Consider the following 25577-nt stretch of genomic DNA (forward strand, 5'->3'; position numbering starts at 1 on the left):
ATGAATTCTAAATAATAGAGTTCCTCAGCAAACAGGAACACAAAGAAATGCTTACTTACCGGCTTCCAGAGAAGAAATCAGTACAGCTATGAAACAAAGCCTGAGTAACACTTTCATATTCTCCTGGAAAAGACAGAAATGGAAGAAAAACCAAAATAAAAATGTCACTATTCCAGAAAAATCTCTAAAACCACACATGCTAACTCCCACCTGCCTCCACCCTCCTCCCTAAGTCACACTGATGAGTTAGTGCCCTGCATCAATGTGATCATGCTTCTGGACAGAAGTGGGGACAAATTCAAACAACTTAAGGTTAAGAAAGCATCCATCATCTGTCCCAACATTCATTTCCCACCTTGTTTCCCACTCAAATTTCCCCCCAAGGTAATCTATGCTATAACCAAAGTGACTAGGCCCTAAACCAGCTTGCTTCTACTTGTGTCAATTTGTTCCCCACCCAGAATGTACCCTATTGCTAGGACCCACTTGCAAAAGTCTTCCCATACTCCCAGGTCCAGCTGAAAGGTCACACCTTCATTTTATAAGGTAAGATACTAAATCGTTGGTACCAAATGGTATACCTAAGTAGAGATGCCCCAAAGAAGACTTTAAAAAAATAGTAACAACATATATAGAAAATAAATGGTTTTCGCTTCTCTGAAGCTATTTAAAATTTCTACAGTGAGCATGTATTTGTCTTGTCACAAAGGAAAAACAAAACAAAATAAAGACTCCACAGGCCCTGGGTGATTTAGAAAACCGCACCAACATAGCATCGGCCTCAACAGGTATCTGTCAGCCATAGGGCTACATGTGGGATGCAACCACATCAGGCACTTGATTGATACTGGAAAGAAAACGTGCCCACTGCCTCATCAATAAAACAATGTCGCTAAAATCATATCAATTGGATGTAAAAAGAAAAAAAAAACAATTTTTCCTACTCTTCTAAACTTCTCAAACCCCAATGAAGTTAATTTTCAGGACAGCCTCATTTTCCTTCTGAATGTTCCTTGTAGGTGCTCCTGAACAGGGCATACAGTATGTTCTAGTCTCACACCTCCAGTGAGCTTCTGCACAAATCGAGGGCCCGTGAATACCTCCGACTCAGTAAGCCTCCACCCAAACTCATCTTCTCCCCACCTCAATGACAGGCACAGCACTGCCCTGCACAGGCCACACATACTCCCACCCAACAAGAGATCTAGGCCAATGACCTTGAATCTACCACCCCCCCCCCCCCACCCAGAGCTGCTGTCTTAACCACCCTAACCATTATCAAGTGGCCCCGTTCACTCACACCCACTGCCGATGCCTCTAGCTCAGGCGATCACCAGCTCCTGCCTGGATCCATTATGGCAACAGACTTCTTATCGGTCTCTTTGCCTGTGGACATACCACTTCCCCCTCATCCAGAGAGCCCACAGACCCACAGTTACCAAATGATCTTTTCAAAATACCTCCACTGCCCCCCCCAGTGCACACAACAAAGTCCAAACTTCTTAGCAAGTGCATACAGGTTCTTTGTGACAAAGGCTCTGACTTTCTTTTTCAGACTCAATGCCCCGCCTCCTTGTCCCCCACCGTGGTCCACGGCCTGTTCTTCACCTCAGAGACTTTGCCTTCCCTAGTCCCTCCTCCCTTCACCTGGCTACCTCCCTCATCTATCAGGTCTCAACGCCATCACCATCATCCCCGACAGACCCCCAGGCTGGCTGGGCCTTCCTCCTCTGTGCTCATGCAGGTCATAGCCCCCGCCCAGCACATCTTACTGTGGTTATCACAGGACAGGAAGCATCATGAGGGCAGGCACCATGACAGGCCCCTCACTGCCTCCACAGAATGCCACTACACTTGGAGCTCAAGCCCTTAATAAATTTGCATGGAACAATGAAAAAATTAACAAAAGAAATAGCTCTCCCCTCTAACCCAATTTCAGGGGCAATGTCCAGAGTAAACCATGCAATTTCACATTTTAACAACACCTGTCTGTTAATTTTTACAGGAGATGAAATCTGTCTGTATTATCTGAGGCTACAAGTTAATTGCAAGCACAAAACATATTGTAACTAAGACATCACTAATTCAGACACTAATGACGTGCAATCATTTAAATATTATCTGAAAAATGTTCTATTTAAGAAGTGGTATTAAAACGCATTAAAAAATGTCACAATGTGCTTTTTCATAAATGCTCAGAGGAAAAAAAGAAAGACTTTCTCAGTATGTAGACACTCCCATTTATAGTCTCCCCACTTTACCCCCAGCATGAAGACTATGATCCTTAAGCCTGGTTCAAGCCTTGAAAACTACCTCAGAGCAGTAAGACTGCATTCCTTAAATATCCTGTAATTCTGACATTTCATTCACGTAAACTGGCCTTCTCCCAAGTTAGCCGAGGTTAATCGCGCTATTATCACTATATACTGCCTTTAAACTATATTCAGATTATTAGCAGCCTGGCTTATTAGCTCTTTCTGTAGCTCTGTGGAAGTGTTTTAAGTCTCCCTGACAGAGAGGCAGAAAAATAAAGGTTTACATGATTTCCCAACGACCAGGTCCAGGCCAATCAACTACTCACGTTACTTTCTCTGAAACAATATAAAGGCACTAGGAACCAACTGAACAGTGCCAGCTATTACTTCATGCAGTTACAAGATCTGACTTGTGTGATTACTGAACAGGGAAGAAAAGAAAGATGCCCGGGTGAATTTTATGTATAGACTGTATCTCAGGATCTAATTCCAAATTACTCGTAGGGTTGTAGAGAATTACTTGGAGAGTTACATGATGACGCAGGGGTGTCCACCCCCGGGGCCCTAACTCAGCCTGGAGGAGGGCTCTTGGACGAGGTGTTACCTGAATCTCAGGAGGCGGTGGGGAGCCCGTGGAAGAGATCAGCCCCGTCCTGTTTCAGAGTATAAACCAAAGGTGGGAAGTTGAGAGGCAAAGCTGGGGAGGCCCAAAGTGCCCAGAACACGGAGTCTCGCTGTGGAGGTGACTGCAATTTGTAGGTGGCAAAAAAGAAAATCACTTAAGCCACAGGGTGGTGTGCGATCAGATTTTCATGTTTTATAGAAATCTTGGCACCCACGTGGAATACAAACCAGAGATAAGAGGGTTGGCGGGGAGAGCAGGCTGCTGTGAAAGGGAGTCCAGACGAGAGGGCATGGGGCGGTGAGCCAGCGGCAGTGATGGGGTGTATCTGACACCCAGTCAGAGGCAAGCGAGAAGAAGGGTGACAGAGGGGGTCTGGGATGCAGCAGCCCCTGTTCATTCAGGTGGAGACCAGCAATGGGCAGGCCAGAAAAGGCGGACAGGCTCCAGAACCCACAGACAACCCGAGGAGATGCCCAAAGGGTGTCACTCACAGCACGACTGGGCCTGGGTCTCCTGTGGCTAGCTAGCAGTGTGGCCTCCAACAGAGACCGAGAACCCCAGTGTCAGCTGAAAGCTGAGTGACATGGACACAAGGCCTGGAATGTGCCAGAACTGGAGGGCACACAGAGCACTGGGAGCCATCATCACACAGGTCGTAATCGTAGTGACAGGTAAGTGACCTGGTCACTGGGAAAGTGACTGAGCAGTGACCCCCAGAGCGGCCACAGACCCCTTCAGAAATCAGATAAAACCACGGAGCTGACCCAAAGGAAAATGTCCGGACAGCTGTCCAATATTCAGTATACAATGAGAGATATGCCCGGATCACCTGAAGCTGAGGCTGAGGACTGCAGCTGTCTGTGAGAAAAGGCCGGTGAGCCCCTCGCCCCTCGAGAGGTGTGAACTGGTGTGTGAGGTGCTCCTGCTTCTCAGGATGGAGTCAGCATCTTTAAGGGGCGAGTCTACCTGGGGAAGGAAGCACACACACCAGTGTAAGCTCGACTGAGGAAGCTTAGTCACCGACCCACCACTGCACAGATCTCAAGCTGGAAAAATGCGCCATACGTTTAAAGAGCAAGATGCCCCACGGTCCTCTGAGACGACGGTTTCAGAAGATCGAATCAGGGGCGTGAGAGATGCCAAGAGGTGAACAACCACCATCCCTTCTGGGGAAAAAAAAAAAAACACATACAACCTGGCTCTTTGCCAGCCTCAGGGATGCAGAAAAATGGAGCACCTGTGGGGATCTCACCGCTTTCTGCACTTGGAGAAGAAAGCTCAGAGAAAGACCTAGATGCCGGGAAGAAATGAACAGGTCCCTTGTAAGAAGAGGCACACTGGGAGTCCTTCCTTACATCAAGTGTATTGATACACCTGCATTCCAAATTACAGAATTTGAAACAACTTCCAAAAAGCTGAGCTGTTATGTCCTGTAGACATTCCACAATCCTTTCCCTGGTTTTACGGTTTACTTTCAATATGTTGGAGTCTGACATTTTCTTCAGGTCTGATTCATTTCCTTAGGCCTTGGAAATGCTGGTAAGACTGAGGCATAAGGCCTTTGAATGTCCAATCAATAAAATAGCCTAATGCAGCACCAAACACGTTGCTTAGGTTAAATAGACTAACTACTGCCTGATTATTCACGTTAGATTTATGAGTAGATACAGCATAACGTGAAGGGGTCAGAGGCACAGTGGCTTGTCCACATGAATCACACAGAACACAAAATCAAAGACTCCCTGATCTTCCTGCCCCCTGTCCTAAGCACAGTGCCCTCTTGGTCTCCAGGAGTATGGCCCAGAAATGAGTGCAGCGGGGGGAATGTCAGAGAAATTAATAGAGGTGGGGGGGGGGGTGGGGGGGGCGGGGAGAGGATGGGCAAGAGGAATGAATCTACTTGGAAAGTCCAGGAAATCTTTTGCAGAATTGACTTCCCACCTCCCCTAAACCACTTCACTTTCCCTCTTCCTCTTTGCCCCAGAAAGTTGTTTAAAAGAACTTTTATATTCTGTCTCCACTTCCCATCCTCTGCTGTTTGGGTTATAGGGTCTTCTCCTTGCCCATCTGCAAGCACGCTGCCTTCTGCTTCCACCACGCCTCTCCAGTGCTTCTCCGGGCTGTCACTTCGTTCTACTGCTCCCAGTCCACCTGCTTCTTCTGTGATGTCCAACCAGCTCTGAGCCGATTCTGATCTCAGGCCTTTCCCAGGGGCCCTGTAGAGGCCCCTGCCCTCAATGGCCAGGACCACAAGTCACATAGGGCACAGGGCACCGCATGCCTCAGACCTCTGGCTCTGGGACCCAGGGCTCCGGCAGCAGTGGTGGCTCGCCCCAGTTGCTGGCCTTCCCTACCTGGGCCGGGAGAGAAAGGTACAGAGAGGACCCTCTACCTCTCCCATGCTCCTGTGAGGGGGGCCCATCCTACTCACCTTGCATGTGGTAAGAGCTCAGGAAGGAAGGGAGGGAGGGAGGGAGGGAGAGAGGAAGGGATTCACCCACCCACTATCTTCACATTAGACTACACGAAATCTGGCCTTGAAGCAAGGGGGAGAAAGGATAGAATATGGGTACTCAGTGTGAGTCAGAGAAGAGAAATGCAAGGGAACCACCCTGGACAAGGAAGACTACCACTTCAGGGGTTACACAAAGGACGCACAGCCAGGAAGCCACACAGGACGCTGGGGGACAGCAGACGGAGCAGACCAGACACTGGGAGCGATTCCTGCCAGAAGGGATACCGGCCAAGTCACCTTCCCTTGTTCAGAGGCAACTGAGCAAAGCCTGCAGTGATTTTTGAAATTGGTTTATAAGTAAAATTCAAAATATTTTTAGAAAGTATTGGCAATAAAAAACGTCATGCATTTATTCCATTGTGTTATTTTTCAGATGCGTTTTCCACATAAAAAAAAAATGACTAAGGAAGGGGAAAGGATTAATGCTCCCAATAAATTAACAAGCCCTAACACAATGCTCCCGTCCTGCCCACAGGTGCAGTGATGTCTGTGTTCCATAGGAAATTTCCCACCCCGCCTACCCTCCTCTCCATGGCAGCTTCCAGCTGGTGTGCAGAGACCCAGCCGTGCACTGAGGTGCTGATGCCCAACCAGGGTAGTCAGCCAGGGCCTGGCATGACAGGAGGCCTCGGCTGGTCAGCCCCCTGCCCCCAGCAACCTGGTCTATTCACTGCAGTGCCCCGGGGTGCGAAAACGGGAAACACAGCTTTCTATGACAATTACATGAAATGTATAGTTCCCCTTGCATTTTGGTGATTATAACGTATTTGGAAACTGGAAACTGGTACATCACACCACGATTATGTGCCATATGAAAAAATATGTATGAAGCTACTTGTTTATTGACGATAAAATGGAGGGACTCCTGGGTGGCTTGGTAGGCTGAGCATCTGACTCTTAGTTTTGTCTCAGGTCAGGATCCCAGGGTCAGGGGATTGAGCCTTGCATGGGGCTCAGAGCTGAGTGTGGAACCTGCTTAAGATTCTCTCTCTCCTCCTCCTCTGCCCTTCTCCCCTGCTTGCACATGTGTACTGTCTCTCTCTCCCTCTAAAATTAAAAGAAAAAAAAAGATAAAATGGAAATGTGAATTTGAGGCATAAAGCAATGTCCTACCAGACCTAGAAGGACAAACTTCAACGTGAACTAAATTACAAAAGCAGAGATCAAGTACAAGAATTAACAGTGAACATACAGGCCCCCAGCAGAAGCATCCCACTTCACCACACAGTGCTGTCCTGTCAGTCTGCAAGGAACTCCATATCCAGCACTGACACAGGAAGGGTGACAGCTGGGGGACAGAGTGACTGTCACCAGAACCCAAGTGGTTTCCACGAGGCCCAGGGCCCCAGTGCAGAGGGAAGGGGCATTTATTCCTACTTTGTGGCCACACTGCATCTATTAACGCCTTCTTGTTCTGGAAGGATTTCCCACAACCTCGAGGAATTTCCTTCCTATTGCTGAGGAATCCCCCCACATTGTGAACCTGGCTTTCCAGGACAGAAGCCAGGCACAGGACAGAGGTGGCATGCACCAGACATCATGAAGAGGCAGGTGCTGTGTGGGTCCACTTCTGGGAGAGGGGCAGCGGAGGCACCAGGCTCTGAGAGCAGCATCTGAGCCCAGGCTGTATTGTCCCGCAAAGGACCTGTGGGGAGCAGACCCTGGGATGGTTCATGCTCTCCCTGCCTACGTTAACCTCCAAGATGGATTCCCGGATTGCCCCCAGCTCGGTCACATATCATGAGGGGCCCTGCACGTGCACACAGGTAGACATTCCAATCCACATATCCAAGTTCACGCCCGCCATACAGCCTTGGCCACTCAGCAGACCAAGGAGGCATACCGGCAGCCAGAGTCCATAGGGGAATGACCTAAGAAAGAGACCTGTTATACTCTGTCCAGGCTGTCTGGACAAGGCATTTGGGGGGGGCCCGGGTACCTGGGTCATGGCCATGCTGCTGTTTCATTACATGTTCCAAGTAGGCACATCCTTTTGGTTCTACAGACTCCTGGCCACGCTAAGGCACACAGCTGGCTGAGAAGCAGAGCAGAACCCTCCAAAGTACAGGACCTCTGTGGGACCACTTTTGCCTGCCTCTAAGGGAAGTTCCACAGCAGCCAAACCTCCACAGAAACCCAGGAAGAGAGAGAAGACAGCAGCAGATGCCCCCTCCTTCCTCCAGGGACCTGAAGAGCCCCACATCTGAAATTTAAGTGGAAATCCTAACGGTACTTTCACATTTCCACCTCACACTTCCACTGTTCCGCTGTTTCCACATTTCCACTGTTCACAATGAGTGCCTTACAAATACATATGCAGCATCATTTAATAAAACTTCTCATCCCAAACATTATTCAACGTGTGTATATATGTATATTTGACCTAAGAGAAATATTCAGAGAATTAGGCTTCAACTAAGTGACTGTAACTAAGAAGCGACTGTGGATAGCCCCTGGAAGAAACAAGGACTAAATTAGGTTCTTCAGCTCAGGAATCACCACAACCTCCACGCTCTATTGAAAACCATCATGCCGTGGCACCTGGGTGGCTCAGTCAGTTGAGCGTCTGACTCATGACTGCCCAGGTCATGATCTCATGGTTTGTGGGTTCGAGCCCTGCATCAGACTCTGTGCTGGCAGTGGGGAGCCTGCTTGGGACTCTGTCTCCCTCTCTATGCCCCTCCCCTACTCACTATCTCTCAAAATAAATAAACATCAAAAAAAAAAAAAAACCATTGTGAACACATATGGGGAATGGAATATGGCATTAAAATCAAGTCCATAATTTTGACCTTTACCTGTTACAAGGATTCAAACAGCAATTAAACAGGCTCCAATAATGTTAGGACCCAAAACGTTAGGTTTAAAGACAAGGCATAAAGAAACTTGCTCATAAAGCCAGAGAACCACAAAACTGTGGAAAATACTTTAGAATTCTGGACTTACACAAATCCCTCTTTCATAACCTAGAATCTGCAAATCCCCAAGGAGAAGCTGTAGACAGCCAGGGAACTTGGAGTCTGACTTCCTAGGGTACTGATTTTACTCAAGGATTCCTCTGGGCAGAGTTATGTTTCTATTAGAGAAAACATGGCTATATTATGAAATGGAAAGAAAGATCTCCAAAAGGTAACGCATGAGTCATCAAAGAAGCCCTGAAGGTGAGTCACTTTGGAGTGCTAGGTTGAGCATTTACTCCTTTGGTGGTAAAATCTGAGAGGCATTGCCCTACATAAATACCCGCGGTCATCTCTGTTCGGCCCCAGTCATGAGAAAGGGAACAATGAGGGCTGCACAAAGTCACACGTGTGGGGCCAGACTGTCAGAGCAACCTAACCCTAACACAGAGACACCTCCCCAGGAAGGTTCCATGCCCGAGACAGGGAAGGAGAACAAGGATGTGAACACAAAGGGGGTCACCACAGTGTGATACGATGATTTCCGTTCGGCAGAGAGGAGAACCATGCACCCCACCACACACAGGGCTCCTAAAACCCAACTGTGTGTTCAGCGTGGCTATCACTGATTTTCCCCCAGAGAAAAAGTTATGTAAAACTATGAGCTAACAAAACCACTCCCACAACAGAGGCCACAGAAACACGCATCATCTCAGAAAGTCTGAGAAACACTGAAACTTGGGCGACTTTCCTTTCAGATGATCCAAAAGCCTGGCTCACAGCAGATTGATCTCGCGTATTTGCCCACACGAATGAGGTAAGGAAAGTTTTTTAATCACCAAAGGCTATCACGCACAGGGATATGGAGATAAAGTAAACACAGTCACAGAGGTTTTAGATGTTGCTGTATAGTCTAAGTTGTTCCGCTATTACAAGGCACAAAGCCACCGGATTGGTGGTTTCGTGTGGGTTTCAGGGACAACGGGGAGAATAAAGCAGAAGGACGGGACTGCCATCACTAGAGGGCTACAAACAGGAATCGGCCAGACCTATCTCTTGGTTGGCCTTGAATTTTAACACAGTCCAATTTCTCCCCAGTGAACCCTCTAGGGCTCCTGGACCACAGCAACCAGACCCAGTGACAGGAAGGGCTCTGCTCTCCTGTCCCTTGTCCCCCTTTCAAATGCTCTGCCTGGCCCTGTCAGCCCTCCAGCACAGCTCCAATGCAGTGCTTGCTAGGGGCCTGATACTGGGTCTGGCCTCCCACGGCTTGCCCTTAAGCACTGCCTTCCGGTTGTGAGAACGGTTCTGTTGCTCTAAGTGGCAGCTACAGGTAGCCTCAGGGGACTAGACGTTATCGATACGAATTTTTCTTTGTTTTCACTCCTGTGGATTTTTTACCGAGATGAAATACGCATACAGTGAAACACACAGTAAATCTTAAGTGTATAATTCCATTAACTACGACAACTGTATACACCAGAATACCCCATCAAGATACAGACCGTCTCCCTCCTCCCCTAAAGTTCTTTTGTGTCCCTTACTAGCCACCCCTCACTGCACAGGACTCCACGTTCTGATTTCTATCATCACCAATATGACCTTTTAACAGTTAACTTTGGATGGCTGGCTTGCACCCAATCAGTGCCCTGCTATGTTAGGGCACACAGGGGCATGAAGGCTTCAGTCACTCGCTACCAAGTGATGCAAGGGAAGCACTAGTTCTCAAAGGGGCCGGTGTGGCTGCTGAGGTAGCACTTTTGAAAGCGTGGAGAAGGGGACACCTTGGGTGATCACAACGAAGCATTTAGTGGTAGAGGCCCTTCCAGAACAACTCGAGGCAGTTCCACAAAGTAAAGATGGACTCTTGTCCTGCATGACTTCCAAGCATCTCATGTCATTTATCATTTGGGGAGGCTAGTGCCTAATTCCGTCCTACACTTATATATTGTTGGCACGCTTTTCGTACATACTAAATTTTCCAGGAATGCAAATATGGTGAAAACAGAGAGGACTGGCTTTGACAACCACTTAGACCTTGAGCAAGAGTCACTCATCATTCAGTGGTACTTGGATCCCCCACCAGGATGTCTCTGATCCGGACCAAACTTGGAGTTGTCCTCTGTGATCCTACAGTCCATTTGGCAGCCTCATTGGGTTCTAGTTTGGTTCTGCCCAAGCATCCATCCACACAGTGATCCTTTACGTCTAGCTATTATAGTGACTATTTGGAAATTACATTGTCGGTAAGTTTTATTATATTATTTCAGAATTGCAAATATTTGCATTAGTAAGGGGTAAGTGATGAATCACAGGAATCTACTCCCAAAGCCAAGAGCACACTGCATACACTGTATGTTAGCTAACTTGACAATAAACTATATATTTAAAAAGAGGGGTAAGGGGTTCTGAATGAGCCAAGAAGCACTGCTCCAAGTGACAGAATTTAATTCTGGATTGAACTCAGGGGCAGGAGTCATGGGCTGTATTTGCTGGTGGCCTTCAGTGCTCTGGTTTGCCAGGCCACACGTGCAGAGCTCACGATGCATAGACCACCTCCCCCACCTCCTACTAGCACCCTAAGTCCAGCTGAAACTCGGCTACCAAACTGCACTGTCGATGGGGAATCGTTTCAAGAGACCGCCTAAAAGTTGCTCTTTGTACCTCTTCAACGGGGACCCTGGGGGGGGGGGGAAGGTCCCACTTTTCTCTGTTAGAAGGCATCCTTCTACTTCTCCTAAGCACTTCATTTACAGCTTGAAGACAATTGTGTCCCACCAGGTTTCCTGTCTCCCACTGCCTGCAGGAAGGTACACTGGGGTTGTCAACCTTGGTCACACGTTTAGAACACCCTGGGGGCTTTAAAAACACCAGTGCTTGGGCGCACCCCCAGAGACGCTGCTTTGTTTGCTCTGGAGTCCTGGCATTTCTCGTCAGAGTACCTCAGGCAATGCTAAGTAAGGTACAGGCAAGGCCGAGGCACCCAGCTTACGTCCAGATTTATAGCCCCACTTGGCAACTTTGCAAATAGATAGTTCACGAAGGTTTACATTTGACACTTTTCTAGACTCACTTCAGGCTCCACTTCCTCTCCGCTCTTGTTTTTCTTTCATCCTATTTTTCATTTATGGCATCTTGTAAATCCTTTCTGGAACAGGTAGGAATGGGGAAAGCCTCCATCACCCTGCCACGTGTATTAGAAGCGCAGAGTTCAGGCGTTCAAACCTTCAGGAACCCCAGCCCCTTTCAACACTTGGTGAGCTCACTCTGGTTCCAGGGCTCCCCCACAGGCTCCCCAGTGCTGAGCATGGCCAGGAGGCTGCAGCAGCATTTCCTGGGGTCACAGCCGGCAAGGGCAGGGTGGAAGGAGCAGGCGAACAAAGCTGCTGACAGCACAGATCCTGTAAGCCGGCCCGACAAACTCGAAACCTCAAAGGAAAACACAAACCCAAATACAAACGGCAGCAGATGGAGAACATCATGAGGCTGGGCCATGGCCAGTGAGTCTCAGTGCCTTCTGATGACAGCCGTCCTTCAAAGTGGCAAGTTCACGGTGAGTCCGTCATGTAGCATAATCTCTGTACTTCCCTCCTCCCTATGCTGGGGTAGTTGCAACTGTCCGGCTTTGCCACTTTGATTAATAAAACACTCTGTTTACAACATCATCTCTTCCTGCTTCCAGGAGGACACCCATCTCCCACTGGTGCATCCCAGCCACACGGTTTCCATTTTCCATGATCCAAGGGCACGGCCAAGCCCTAGAGTATATCTCAGCATCCTTGGGAACCACCCATATAAGTTGTATCTGTATCCATCACCTTCTTGCCCTCTCCAGTGGAGACACTGAACGGTGTCCTGCCTGTGGGTGGCCAGCGGGCCCACTCTCCATTCAAAGAGGCAAAGTTCAAAGAACCCCCTTAGGCAGAGAGACTGCAGTTGCCCTGTGACTTCACCAAGAGGACTCACATCCATTAGAGGGCAGAGATTTTCATCTACCCCATTCACTGCTCTGTCCTCAGTACTCGGAACCGTGTCTGGCACAAAGTAGGTATTCAATAAACATTTGTTAAATAAATAAGTGAATCTAATATTAAGTAGTGTTTCACCAACAGTAAAAGAATTACTGACAAGATGCTATTTTAAAAAGCCATAAAGAAAGCCTTTCCGCATTATGCCACACAGGGCTGAGTAGAGCCTGTTTAAAAAGGAGGGTTTAGGGGCACCTGGGTGGCTCAGTCGGTTAAGTGTCTGACTTGATTTCAGTTCAGGTCATGATCTCATGGTTTGTGAGTTCGAGCCCCCCCCTCCAGCACTGACAGCTCAGAGGCTGCTTGGGATTCTCTCTGCCTCTCTCTCTCTCTCTCTTTCTCTCAAAATAAATAAATAAACTTAAAAAAAAGAAAGAAAGAAAAAGGAGAATTTAGTTCTGCCCTGCCAAGATCATGTGAAAATTCAGGTCAAACATCCTTTCTGGAACTACATGGAGGCCACCCAAATGTAGACAGGGCCAGGTGATGCTCCACATGCCACAAAGTGGCAGCTCGCCAAATAAGACTAAAAATACATAAAAGGTTCCACGTCCCTTCTCGCATCAAATCCCACCCGGAAGCCCCACGTTTTCATCTAGCACAAAACATAATACAGGATATGAATACAGAATATTAAATGCAATGACAAGGATATGAAATAAGAAATTAAAAGCAGTCAAGAGAAAAAAAGGTGGCCACAAATGCACAGTAAACTGGGTGCGGAAAGGGGCAGCAAACCCCCCAGCACTCCCCCCAACCTACATCCCTGGCTCTCCTCAGTTCGCCAATAGTCCTGGAGTTCAATGTTATACATTCACCTTCCAGAAGCTTGGTACCAAGCCAGGGTGACCCAGACAGCACCTTCCAGTGACAGACGGATCTCAGCTCACCTTTTTTCTCCAAGGCATCAGTGGCCCAGAGATGTCCCTCACTCTTGGTTCCTATGCTGTGGCGCTAAAAGCCCTAGAACATGCCCATCTGATAAGCATCTCCTACCACCAGAAATCACTGGGGACATCTGCCCTGGCAGGAATCCACACACCCTCAGCAACACAGAGGAGAAAGCCTGGGCAGGCACGGACCATGGAAGCCATCATTCGGTAAAGCAGAAGGCATAGCTTTGGAGTCCCGAGGGCTCACTCTCCTTCTGGGTGCCAGTCCCCCAAGTTAGTCACCTTGTCTAAGCCTCCACTTTCCCTGCTGTGAAAGGAAGGTGGTAATAGCGTGTCTCTCACAAGACTTTGGGGAAGATAAAAGAGAAGCTTAAAGAGCCTTATAAACTGTGAAGTACTGGACCTGCCTGTTGTGAATGAGTCTTCTTCATGTCTGTTTGTAGCTACACCCAGCATCAGCCTCTCCCTGGGGTCGTGGGAGCACAAGTTTCTCTCCCCCACTGTAGGGCATTCGCATTCGTCCTTATCTTGTTGACCAGACTGACAGCTCTGAGCCTAAACCCCAGAGAGGGACACTCCTGAACCAGCCATACTTGGCTGCATTCAAATTCCTGGAAGCAGTTTACATACACACACACACACACACACACACACACACACACCCCACAACAACCCGCCAGGACCATCGTCAAGTCCCCCCCGCCCCCCGCAAAGGGATTTGAACAATCCTTATTCCGGTTTCACACAAAAATAAAAACAAGCAAAAAACCCCCACAGATTTCACCGCCATCACCTTCTTCCACAACAAACTGACAACCAAGTTCAGTCTAACTGACTTAAGAAGGACGCTTTCCGCGCGGTCTGTGCGAAGGGAAAGGTGTCAAAGCCACGGTGGGTACCCACCCCACCCCCCACAGCCGCTCCCGCCCGCCCGCCCGCCTACCCGCCAACACTCCAACCCCGCAGGCTGAAGCTTCCTCCTACCTGGGCGAGCCCCGGGCCGCCCCGGGCCCAGCGCGGCGGGGCGGGCGCCCTGGGAGCCGGGCGAGGGGCTCCGGGGCGCGGGCGCGCGGTTAGTCACATGCCCGCCGGCTCCTGGGGGCGCCGGGCCGCCGCCGCCACCGCCGCCGCCGCCGCCGCCGCCGCGCGCTCCGTGTCGGCTCCGGGCGCGGGCACGAGCAGGAGCCGCGCCGCCCTTGCGCCCGGGAACAGCCGGGCGCGGCTCCTGCTGCGCTGAGGCTCTGGCTCCGGCTCGGACGCCTCGGGCGGAGACGGACGCGGGTGGGTGGGCGGAGAAGGCGGGGCGGGCCGGGCTCAGGAGGGAGAGAGCTGGCCGGGTGCCCCCGCGCCCTACCCCCGGGAAGCCCGGGACTCCGGCCTGCCCCGCTCATCCCCCTCATCCCCGGGAGCCCCGGGCTCCCGCACCCTGGAGGGGCAGTGACTGTGGTCCCACCCGCAGTGACTTGGGACGACTCACCTGGACAGCGTAACCTGGCTACCACCCAACTGCGGGGTCCCTGGGCATGACTGCAGCGAATGGAGCTTGGGACTTTCAGGTCCCAGAAACACACACTTTCCAGCCTAAGAGACCAGATAGGGTCAGTCACTGGAGCCTGAGGCCTGGCCCCTGCTCTCTCACACTGGCCCTGGGAACTTTCACAAGTCACCAACCTCTTGGTACCTCCTTTCCTCTTCACTGAAAAGAGATCACAGCAGCACCCACCTCATGGAGTGGTTGCGGAGATTACATAAATTAACATAGTAAACCAGCGCCAAACACAGGGTTGACACAAGAGTCACTTGCTGCTTGTTATTGTTTTGCGCCTGGATGAAAGAGCAGCTTATCGGTGGTACAGTCTTGATACCAGACTTCTTGGCCTGACCAGGTATTCTTTTAAGCTTAAAACCCACTTACTCCCATCCACTCATTTTGCACATGAGAACTGGTAGTCCTAGAAATGCAGTGAATGGCCGGGGTCAGGCGTAGACTTTGATGCGGGGAGGGAAAGATGCTGGGGTATCAGCAGAGGCTGGCTTGGGCTCCAAGCCCCACAGCCAGGGGCTTGGAAGCTGCTCTTCCCTTTCCAAAACTCCGTACCTCCAGCAAGTGCCTGGACCCTGACTTGTTTTGAGGACCTAATGAGCCATCCTCTGGGGAGACATTGAGTAAATGATGATTGCTTCCTTCCTAACAGAACACACACGCAGACACACACACACACACACACACACACACACACACACACACACCCTTCCTGTATCCCTTCCAGGCTGGGCAGGTGCTGGTTTCCATAGCCCTTCCCTTGATATCTCTGTCGGAAACCCAAGAATTGAGATAGCCCTGGCCTCAGCTGGCCCAGATAATTCTGGGCTGGAGGAAAGCATAAAGAAACCAACAGCAATAATTCATCAACCCTAATGCTGACTTGTGGCCTGCTGTGATGATAATTTTTTATTTTAAAAAAAATTTTATCTGGTTCCAGCCCTTGCATCTGGTTCCTCTTTCTCCAAGGAACAGGCTTAACTCTGGGGCCAGTGACACGGTATTATGAGAATTCGCCAGGCGTGCCTGGGTGGCTCAGCACCTGGGGTCATAATCTCACAGGTTGATGAGATCGAGCCCCACATCGGGCTCTGCGCTGACAGCGCTGAGCCCGCTGGGGATTCTCTCTCTCCCTCTCTCTCTCTGCCCATCCCCCTGCTCACTCTTTCTCTCTCAAAATAAATAAATAAAATTTTAAAAATAGCTTAAAAAAAAAAAAGAATTCACCAGATGTCCCCATCTCTTTAGTATTCCTTTTTAGAGTGGTGGTTCTCAAAACACTGATTATACATCAGAATCATCAGGAGAGAGAGCTGGACCACTGTTGCCCAGATCTGTCACATGAAAATCTCTGGGACTGAGGCCCAAATCTCAGTGTTATTAAAGCTCCTAGGTGATTCCAACATGCAGCCAGGGGTGGGAACAACTGTTCCTCTGAGCCCCCCTAGTGATGGCCTTACTGTGAACCCTCCGCTTGAAGCTGCTTCAGCACGTGTCCCAGGGGCACTTAATGAAAGCTAGCATGAGCAGGTCAGGCTCAGTGCTGCAGAACTAGTGTTGTTAGTGAGCATAAACATATCTCACGGTTCGTATAGTGAAGGTTTTTAAACAGTTTACAAGTAGAAAACATGACGAGTCTGTGTAATAATGTAGAATTTAAAATTACATTTTAATCTAAATTTCAAAATTAAAATTTAATTTTAATTTAAAATTACATTAAAATTAAAATTTAATCCTAATTTAAAATTACACTTAAAATTAAACTAAATTAAATTTAAATTAATAAAGTTAAATGTAATTAAATTTTTAAATTGGAATTAAAATTACGCTTTTCCTTGTTTTTTTCTTTGTATTCTGATGCCTCCCACCCACCCCTACCCCAACCATCCTGCTAGACACGTGAGCCCTTAGACCCAGATAAAACACGCATACACCCGTCTATTACGAGGATGGGGTTTGAAGACCTTCCCTTCTTACCTATAGCCACTGTTCTCTCTGGCACTTTGAATGTATCTCCTCCCTCACTCAGCCATGCTGACCACGTTTCCGAACTCTCCCTTCCCTTTGTTTCCTTTCCTAGGTGGCTCGTGTGTCCACCTGTCTTGCTTCACCCCTGAGTTGAAAGCTCATGGTGCGGAGATTGTCACTCCTGTATGCTCTGGTCTCAGCACCACACAAATGCTCTGAATGCGAATGTGTAAGACATATGCCTCCGCGGAGGTGATGATATTTGTGTGTTTCACAAAAACTTACGAGAAACGGAAATAACATCCAGGGTCTGGATGGCACCTTCTGGAGTGTTATCTCCCTCACTACCTTCCCATCTCTGAGACTCCTGTCATTTGGAAGACTCGACTGTCTGCCATCGCCAGACCACCTTTCTTGAGAGAGATGAGGATTTTCGGTGTATGACCCTCCTAGCAAGCTGCCCAAATCATGGGACTGTCTTTGATAAGAGTGTCTAGTAATGCACAAGAAGCAGAATCCTGGAAACCACCAGTGTCAGAGCAAAGCCCTGTGTCCAGGGTGGTCTGTGCCAAGGGACAGCTGTGACAGTGGAACTGCCCGGGCCTGAGAACAGGCTGTTTCACAAATGGTGACACAACACTCCTAGAGTGCTCAGAGCACCCAGACCCTCAGAGGGGGAAGCCAGGGGGTAAGAAGGCTGACACTGACCACCCCTGGCAGCTGGGGACACCAAGGCAAGCATGATCCCAGCTGGGGTCGGTAAGTCCAGAGGACGACGTATGGAGAGAGCTCCAGTCAGTGTCCACAAGGACAAGGGGTTTAGAAAGAGAAGGATTCTAAAGAGAGGAGGCTGAGTCTTGCACCAGTAGAGACTAAGCAACTCTGAAGTGACAAACTTTTTTTCTAGCGCTAGAGATGGAAATGAGGATCCATGAACTAAGCTGACTTCAGTTGTGGAAAATAAAATGACATCTTTGCACACAGGGCCTCTGTGATTCTTGCTACGCCTGTTTTCGTTATTTATAGAACTGCCAGTAACGGCTCACAGAACCACAGTGTTCCCTGAGATAGGTTTAAAAACCACTGTCCTACATGGACTTCCTTCTACAGCCTAGTTTTTCGTTCCTTTCACACATTTTCCATCTCCTGACCTCCAAATAACCACATTTTCAATCTGTGTCTCATATTACCTCCCATTACTGCCACTTGTCCGTTTTCATTGGCTCAGGACTGTCCCTTTCTCTAAGCAGTTCTTTGTGGGTTTCTCTGATCGTTTTGCTGTTTGGATTCCTCTGATTTTGCAAGACCTTTACCAAGCAGCAAGCCGCATGTGAACCAGAGATGAGAGTTGATGAGAAACTGTAGAATATCATAAAATTGCCAATGACGGTAAACTATTTCTTAACTTCCTTTATAAGACGAGAACAAAAAGATGGACATGGCAGGCAGCCCGGCAAACTTTTTATTCTAATTGCGGCTTTAATCTTGCTCAATGAAAGCAACTGAGGGTCTCCTGGGTGGCTCAGGCAGTTAAGCGTCTGACTTCAGCTCAGATCATGATCTCACGGTTCCTGGGTTCGAGCCCCACATCAGGCTCTGTGCTGACAGCTCAGAGCCTTGGAGCCTGCTTCAGACTCTGTGTCTCTTTCTCTCTCTCTGCCCCTCTCACGCTCACACTCTGTCTTCTTCTTTCAAAAATAAATAAACATTAAAATAAAATTAAAAACAAAAAGCAACTGAGTGCAAGTGGCTTCTTACACCTGGTTTTATTTCCTTGCTAACAACACAGAAACAGCACAGAAGCTCCAGAGACCGATAGACGGGTGGCTTCCAAGAACTGCTGCACCTAACAGAACCAGACTAGTGGCCTCTTATTCTCTTATGCCAGATCTTTATCCGATCATTGGTTGAACACATGAAACTCAAAGCACCAATAGCCAAGCCAGCCATCACCACCCAAAAGGCAGCCATTACCAGATTCCCTCATCATCCAAGAAGGGCTTTTTCTTTTTAATGTTTAGCATTTATTTTGAGAGAAAAAATAGAGAGCAAGGAGGGGAGGAGCAGAGAGAGAAGGAGACAGAGAATCCCCAGCAGGCTCTGCACTGACAGTGCAGAGCCCCTCATGAGGTTTGGACTCATGAGCTGTGAGATTGTGACCTGAGCTGAAACCAAGAGTCTGAAGCTCAACTGACTGAACCACCCAGGTGCCACCAAGAAGGGTCTTTTGAAATCTTTGTCCTCAGTCATGTAAAGGACACATAACAAAAGCACCGCCTTCCTTAAACTCATCTTTGAACATAATGAAAGAACTGGCTGCCTTAAATGCTTTCCCCTGTATTTCTACAAGGTCCCACTACCTTTGGTTCTCTGAAAGTGTCTGTAATTTGTCTCTATGTTTTGTCACTTACTCTCTTCCATAAGCACCTTCCAAAATCCAGAGTTCTTGTTGTAGCCTTTTAACTCTTCAATCCTTTCTAAACATTACTGCCAATTTGTCTTGTCTAAATGGTTTCCTTTTAATACTATCACTGTAGTAGATTAAAAACTGGCTTCAAATTCTTCCCTTCTCCAATTAAGAGGTGAAGTCTAATTCCTCTCCCTTGAATCTGGGCTGGTCTCGCTGGCTTATTCAACCAATTCCGACCAATAGAATGAGGTGGGATTGACTTTCTGGAACTTCTGAGGCCAGATCATCCAAAACCTTTCAGCTTCTTCTTAGGCTTGTTGAAACACTCAGTCTTGGTACCCAAAGCTGCCAGATAAGGAGTGTTATCATCCTGAGACTGCCATGCTATGAGAAATTCTAAACCACATGGAGTCCACAACCCCAGCTGACAGCCAGAACCACCTCCCACCATGGGAGAGCACCATTCTGGAAGTTAAGCCAGCCAACCCTGGTCAGCTGCTAGCCAACTATATCCATAGGAGAGTCCCCAAAGGAGAACCACTCAGCTGAGTCCCATCAACCCCAGAACCATGAGAGATAATAATACATTGTTGTTCTAAGTCATTGAGTCTGGATCACAGTAATAGATAAGCAAGGCAATGATCCAACTCAGAAGTATGTCACAACTCACTGTTGGTCTGTCCTGTATCATACAGAATCAGCCTAGCATGCAAGGTCTCTTCAAATTAAAATGACACCTATCCTCCCTTCTCCTGCATCATCTCTGACCACTGCCCGGTTACAGACTTCCTGAAGATGATTATTATGATTATCTCACCAGCAAATAAAGGGAAAAGGAGAATTACGAGATAGTGAAAAAGGTTTAGCTTGAAATATACTATTTTGAGTCAAAGAAGTAGTTATTTCCTTGTACGTTTCAGCAAGTGCTAACTGTAAGAATGATTTAGTTTCTAGTATTGTTATTTTTTAAGTTTATTTATTTATTTTTGAGAGAGAGAGAAAAAGAGAGAAAGAGAGAGATAATCCCAAGCAAGCTCCATGCTGTCAGTGCAAAGCTGGATGTGGGGCTCAAACCCATGAACCTGAGATCATGACCTGAGACAAAATCAAGAATCAGACACTTAACTGACTGAGCCACCCAGGTGCCCTTCTAGTGTTGTTATTTGATGGTTTGCCAAGAAGTAGTGCAACCATCAGAAGTAAGCCTCTACAGACAAAGATACTTAGAAAGGTAAGGAGCAAGCTACTACCTCTGACAATAGAAGCAGAAGAAAAATCTGGCCAGACTCAGGAGTGCCATATTTGTTGAATCATTTTGCTAATTTCCAAAGACTATGTTAACACCTGTTCCATTCTTTTGTGTCCTCACAACAATTTGGCAATAGTCAGCAGCAGGTGGACTACTGTCCAACAATAATTACTATTATCCACGACTTCCCTGAGAATGGATGGGAGCTGGGAAAGTTCTCTGTCCTGGGTCCAAAGGTTGACAGAAGAGGCCTTAATACCACTGATTCCTTCTTTACCTCTTGCATTCTCATAACAAAATCGCTGAATTAAGAGCCTGGGTGATAAGTGTTGAGCTCTTCGTACCCTGGGATAGTTAGATCTGCTGAGGAGCTCAGCTTACAATCTAGAACATAGTGGGTATTGTCCTCATAGGAGGTGAGTGATACTGGGCTTCGGGTCCCCCTGAGAGTGACAACAATAGAAGCCTATAATATCATTTCCCCCGAAAATGGCATAAAAGATTTAGGATCCAGTCTAGACCAGATTATGGGCAGGAGACACAGAAGGTCCCCTGACTGTGACTTATGCACAGCTCTCAGGAGGTGACTCCAAGGACTCCCTCTTGTATTCTTCTACATCTGTAGTGTGCTATTTAATACCTCAGCCTCTAGAGTCATGACAGTATTTAAATTATTTAAAATTAAATAAAATTTAAAATTCAGTTGCACTAGTTACACTTCAGGAACTTAATAGCCATCACATGTCATGAGTGGCTACCATATTGGATAGCACACCCATAGAACATTTCCATTACTGCAGAATGTTCTATTGGACATTGCTACTCTAGAGTCTAGACAATTCAAGGCCTCTGGAAAAGAAGTCTTTCCCTGGCAAACTAGTCTTCATCCAGAATAAATAATCTGCTCATTTTAAATCTATACTTAAGTGAAAATATTTACACCTTCCCCTTTCCTTCTCATCAACCTTGTCATTGTTTAATCTGTCTTCCATTTCTCAGCTAAAACATACCAGGTCACATGTTTTCTCTATATTTTATGAGCTCATTTTTTATATTATTGTAATTACCTTACATTCATCAATATGATTCTTTATCCATAATTGTTTCATGTCTATATTTTTATTTTTCTAATAAAAATATATGTAAGATCTTCAAGGATAGGAACAATGCATGGGGCGGTGGGGGGGGGGGGGGGAGGTGGACGCCTGTCCCAGAATACTCATTTACAACCTTGAATGTGAGAAGTAGTCAACCAGGAGCTCCTGGGTGGCTCAGTTGGTTCAACTTCCAACTTCAGCTCAGGTCATGATCTCACGGTTTGTGAATTTGAACCACGCATTAGGCTCTGTGCTAACAGCTCAGAACTTGGAGCCTGCTTTGGATTCTGTGTCTCCTTCTCTCTTTGCCCCTCTCCTGCTTGTGCTCTGTCTCTCTCTCTCAAAAATAAAAATAAATAAAACTAATTTTTAAAAAAAGAAGTAATCACCCAACCAGCTAAGGAAGAGGGTATAGGGAGGTTTTTCATGATAAGTATCACCGCAAACTTGTGCTGTGCCCATAGTGATTTCTAGCAGAGGCAACAATCTAGTCCCCAGTCACAAGATCATGAAATCAGCAATAGAATATTTATTACTTTTCAATTAAAAAACAAAAAAGACTGAAGGTTTTAAATACAATATGTTAGCACTGTAAAATCTTACCACACTACATTTTCATCACTCCTTTTTTTATTCTCTAAGAAAAAAAATCATTTACAGTGTTTCGCCCTGCTGCTTTGACATATTGTGTGCTTGTCAAGGAACTTGGTGATTTCCCAATCTGGACGTGAAAATAATAACACAGAGAAACAATCTCAGAGAAGGAGCCCAAGGAGAAAAAAATGTAGGTGACACCCAGAGCCCAGGCTTTCTCAAGAGTGTGAGGACTGGTCCTTATGCATAAGAGTTGAGATGCAGATGATGGGCGCCTGGGTGGATCAGTTGGTTAAGCGTCCAACTTCAGCTCAGGTCATGATCTCATAGCCCATGAGTTTTAGCCCGCATCAGGCTTTGTGCTGACAGCTCAGAGCCTGGAGCCTGCTTCCGATTCTGTGTCTCTCCCTCTCTGCCCCTCCCCACTCACGCTCTGTCTCTCTCTCTCAAAAATAAATAAACATTAAAAAAAAACAATAATAATAATAAAAAGCTTAAATGTAGAGGAAAGCCCTATGTGTCCTAGGAAGAGAGTTTTTCCCCCATGCTGTCCCAGGAAAAGGGGAGGAAGTCAGGAGTAAAACAAAGTGCTTAGAAAGTGTTGAGCACTTTTTCCACTTTCCCTGCTCTCTGTGTGGAAGTAGTGAGGTAGGTACCTGGATGACCCAGTGAAAGCCAGCAATTAGGAAAGACTCTGAAATAGCATCTGCAGAGAGAGAAACCCAAGCCAGACATGGCAGGGTCCCATGGCAGGGAGCAGAGACCATGGACAAGAACAGGGCCAAGCACACTGTGGGCTCAGGGGCACAACAGAGCCCCCATAACTACCACCTCACACACTGATCTCATACATCTTCTTTTCCAATGGATCCCAAAGTTTTTCATATTATTCCTATGAAAATGATATCAATAATATTGATACTATATTACTGATTGTAAAGGGCATTGCTTTTTTTAAGATTTTATTTTTTAAGTGATCACTACGCCCAACTTGTGGCTCAAACTCACAACCCCAAGATCAAGAGTTGCACACTCCATGGACTGAGTCAGCCAGGCACCTCAAGGGTATTGCTTTTAAATTTAGATTCCTGACTGTTCATTACCAGTATGCAGAAATACAACCAATTTTTATATATTTACCTTGTGATCACAAAACTCACTTATTGGTTCTAGTAGCTTTTTTATTGAGTTCGTAGGATTTTCTATGTAAACCACCATGTTGTCTACAGAGTTTTACTTCTTCTCTTCCAATCTGGATGGCTTTTATCTTTTCTTGACCTTTTACACCAGCCAGATCTAGTACCATGCTGAACAGAAGTGAGGAAAGTAGACATTCTTGCCTTGTTCCTAATCTTAGGGGAAACTTTCAGTCAATGATATTAGATGTAGGTCTTTCACAGATGCCTTTCATCAGGTTGAGGAAGTGCACTTCTATTCTTAATTTTCTGAGAATTTTTATCAGGAATAGATGTTGGATTTTGTCAAATGCCTTTTCGGCATCTTTTGAGATGATCATATGGTTTTTCTTTTTTGGTTTTATTAATATGGTGAATTACATTTATCAACTTTCCATTGCTAAGCCAGAATTACATTTATCAACTTTCCATTGCTAAGCCAACTTGGCATTCCTGGCATAAAGCCCTCTTGGCCATGATGTATTTGTGTTTTCACACATTGTTGGAATGGACTTACTAATATTTTGTTTATAATTTGTATGTCTTCATGAGGAATACTGGCCTACAGTTATTTTTTTCTTGTAATGTCTTATCTGGTTTTGATATCCAAGTAATACTAACGTCAAAAAGTTGGGGAGAACTCATGACTTGGGAAGTATGTATTCCTCTTCAATTTTCTGGAAAATTCTGTACACAATTGATACTATTTCTTCTTTAAGTGTTTGGCAGAATTCACCAGGAAAGTTATTTGGGCCTAGAGGTTTTTTTTTGCGGGAAAATTTTCCATACAAATTCAATTTCTTTAATAGAAGACTACCCAAGTCATCTGTTTCTTCTTAAATGAGGTTGGTAGTTTGTGTCTTTGAAAGAAATTATCCACTTCATTTAAGTATCAATGTTTTTTTGCATAATTTTATTCCTAATATTCTGTCATTATCCTTTTAATATTTGTAGTGTGGTACAGTGATATTACCTAAGCCCTGATATTGATATTTCTGTCTTCTCTCTTTCATTCTTGATCATGCTACCCAGGGCTGTATCAATTTACTGCTCTCCTCAAGCATCAGCTTTTGGTGTCATTAATTTCTCTAGTATGTTTCTGGTTTCTATGTAATTGTTCTCTGCTTTGTTCTTTGTTACTTCTTATCTTCTGCTTGCTTTGGGTGTAATTTGTTTCTCTTTTCCTAGTTGTAGTTGAGGCTGAGGCCATGGATTTAACACTTTTCTGCCTTTTTAAATAGGCATCTCATGCTGAAAATTTCTCCATAAGTGATGTATATCATTCCACATCTAAGAACCTTACTTAAAAATAGAACTATCATATGATCCAGCAATCCCACTTCTGGGTATTTATCTAAAGAAAATGAAAACACTGATTTGGAAAGGCACATGTACCCCTATGTTCATTGCAGCATTATTTACAATAGCCAAGATATGGAAGCAGCCCAAGTGTCCACTGATAGAAGAATGGGTAAAGAAGATGTGGTACATATACACGAGGGAATATTACTCAGCCATAAAAATGAATACAATCCTGCCATTTGCAGCAACATGGATGGACCTAGAAGGTATTATGCTGAGTGAAATAAGTCAGACAAAGACAAATACCATATGATTTCATTTATATGTGGAATCTAAAAAACAAAATGAAATGGAAACAGACTCATAGATGTGGAGAACAGACTGGTGGTTGTCATAGGGGTGTGGGGTGAGGGGACAGGTAAATCAGGTGAAGATAATTAAGAGGTACAAACTTCTCAGTTATAAAACAAATACGTCACAACTTACTGAAAAGTATAACATAGGGAACATAGTCGATAACATTGGAATTATTGGAATATTGGCGTTATTGGAATAACTTTGTATGGTGCCAGAGGATAAAGGTGATTATGTTTTAATGTATAAAATCATCACACTATGTTGTACACCTGAAACTAATATGATATTGTATATCCACTATAATTCAATATAAAAAAAAAGAAACTTACAATACCATAGTCCCATCTTTTCCTGCCTGGCTTTTGTGCGATGTGTGTCATTCATTTTGCTTTTACGTATGTTAAAAACCTCACACTGCACTATCACTCCTTCTGTTTGAACAGTCCATTTTCTTTTAAAGAAATTTATGCCATAATTTCATCTCCATCTGTCATCGCTTTCCTTCTGCCTAAAGGATTACCTTTAATATTTGGTAGTGTAGGTCTGCCGGTGATGAATTCAGGTTTTGTACCTTTAAAACAGTTTAATTTTGCCTTTGTTTTTGGAAAGCATTTTCACTGTATATAGAATCCTAGGTCGTCAGCATTTTTTTCCCCAGTACTGTAGAGA

General features: G+C 46.2%; 1 protein-coding gene across 11 annotated transcripts in view; it reads right to left on the minus strand.

The window, feature by feature from the left end:
- IL1R1 (interleukin 1 receptor type 1) overlaps positions 1-25577 on the minus strand; it is a 79106-nt gene that overhangs the window by 26725 nt on the left and 26804 nt on the right. For 5 of the 11 annotated variants that reach the window (XM_019826986.3, XM_003983884.6, XM_006930031.5 and 2 more), the window contains 2 exons: positions 3710-3846; positions 60-123 (listed from right to left, as the gene is read on the minus strand). In XM_019826986.3, the coding sequence (XP_019682545.2) occupies positions 60-117 (58 nt within the window). In that variant the 5' untranslated portion in view covers positions 118-123; positions 3710-3846. Of the gene's footprint in view, positions 1-59; positions 124-2859; positions 3002-3709; positions 3847-14197; positions 14436-14690; positions 14713-25577 lie in introns of those variants that run through there. The other 6 variants (XM_045053996.1, XM_019826985.3, XM_006930032.5 and 3 more) reach the window with 5 other exon arrangements.

The sequence above is a fragment of the Felis catus genome, chromosome A3 (genome assembly GCF_018350175.1).
Source record: "Felis catus isolate Fca126 chromosome A3, F.catus_Fca126_mat1.0, whole genome shotgun sequence".
NCBI lineage: Eukaryota > Metazoa > Chordata > Mammalia > Carnivora > Felidae > Felis > Felis catus.